Source organism: Geospiza fortis, unplaced genomic scaffold (genome assembly GCF_000277835.1).
Source record: "Geospiza fortis unplaced genomic scaffold, GeoFor_1.0 scaffold85, whole genome shotgun sequence".
Lineage (NCBI taxonomy): Eukaryota > Metazoa > Chordata > Aves > Passeriformes > Thraupidae > Geospiza > Geospiza fortis.
Window position 1 is genome coordinate 1,398,646 of NW_005054358.1, and position 1,653 is coordinate 1,400,298.

Below are 1,653 nucleotides of genomic sequence, written 5' to 3' on the forward strand. Positions count from 1 at the left end.
AATGCCGAGGGAGGGGGAGCCGGGAGCAGTGAGGGTGCTCCATGACCCTCCCTGCCCTGATGCGGGCACCGCCCCTGCGCTCCCCTCCTCCATCCCAGCCCCAGCCGCTCCTGGTGCAGCCCCTTGTCCCTCCCCACAGGACCTGCTTGCTCTCATGGGCAGCAGCAGCAAAACGTGAAAACAGAGGCTGGAAAAACATCCCCAGGGTGTTCCCAAGGCGCCGGCCCTGGTGCTGTGGCACGTCCCCAGGACACTGGTGGCACTGGGCATCTCCACGAGGCCACACACGTGTCCCACTGGGATGTTCTGCATGGGGTAGCTCATGTGAGGCAAGCCAAGCGCAGGGTCCAAGGTCTCCCTTGGCTGAACATCCCTGGGGCAGCTCCACGATGAGCAACACCCTGGGAGGAGGCCCAGAGCCTCAAATTCTTCTCTGACAAGAAGATGAGAAGGAGGAGGTGACACTGGGACAGCCGGGCATGGGGTGCTGGCCCCGTCCCTGCTCCAGCCACCCCCCTGCAGAAGGAAAGAGGCAGCAAACACCCCCAGCAGAAACCAGCTGCAGTTTAATGGCTGCTCCTGGGGAAGGCTGTGGTGGGACTGAGCTCGTGGCAGCATTTTTATATTTCAGGGTCAAGAGCCGAGGGAGGAATGGGAATTGTAACTAATCAATGACAATGGAGCAGTGCCCACCCCCCAGTGCAGAGGCACCGTGTCCTGAGCTGGGCACAGCCCCAGCCCTGCCCCAGTGCTGTCCAGTGGCAGCAGCACTTTCTGCTCCCTCCCTGCTTTGTGGATGATGGACCCCCACGGGCTCCCCCGGCCAGGGCAGCTCCCTCCAGTCCCGGGGGTGTTGCTCTCTCCCCTCCCACCGGAGCAGCCCTGCGGGCTGGGGAGCGCCTGGCTCTGCCTGCCGGAGGCTGCAGACCCAGACAGCTCCTGTGGGGCTCCAGAGCCGAAGCCCCAGACCTTTGGCATGACAGAGGTGCACGGCAGTGTGAGCACACCAAGAACAGCACGTCCTGACCGGGAAATTCCCCCCCTCCGAGCAGCACTGCTGGAAGCACTCCCCGTGTCCCTGTGAGCCCCGGGGGCCTTTCTGACAGCAATCACCTCTGCCAGAGAGGAGGAGCCGCAGCTGCGCCCGGTTTGTCACCCAGGCACGGGGACGCGGGGCGGGCAGCAGGAAGGGATTCACCGAAGGAGCCCCGGGGAGCTGGGAGGGGGATGCGGAGGCTCCCGGGCACGGGGAGGGCAGTGCCGGCCGTGGCTGTTCATGGGACATGAGCGGCAGCGGGAACAGCCCGGAGCGGGGCCGGTGCCTCCCGGGCCGGCCTAGGCGCTGTGGAAGATGCGGACGCGCTGCGCGATGTCCTGGCGGCACAGCGGACACGAGGGCAGCCGCTCGCAGCAGCCCTGGCAGCAGCAGACGTGGCCACAGGGCAGGAAAATCATCTGGGGCTGGGAGAGACACAAACAGGGGACACGGAGAGTGCTGCTGCCCTGAACACCGCTCCCAGCACGGGGGAGCTGGGGAGCACCCGCGGGGGCTCAGAGTGGGGAGAGAGCCCCGCACCCCGATCTCCGTCCCCCCTGGGTGTGCGGGGGCAGGGCTGTGCCCAGCAGGACACCATGGGACACGGGGCAGGACGC

At 66.4% G+C, this 1,653-nt stretch overlaps 1 protein-coding gene across 1 annotated transcript in view; it reads right to left on the minus strand.

The window, feature by feature from the left end:
- Positions 1–546: 546 nt before the first annotated feature.
- The window catches only part of LRSAM1 (leucine rich repeat and sterile alpha motif containing 1), a 25,406-nt gene continuing 24,299 nt past the window's right edge, over positions 547–1,653 (minus strand). The window contains exon 25 of the mRNA XM_014308129.2: positions 547–1,461. Coding sequence (XP_014163604.1) covers positions 1,336–1,461 — 126 coding nt within the window. The 3' untranslated portion in view covers positions 547–1,335. The remainder of the gene's footprint in view (positions 1,462–1,653) is intronic.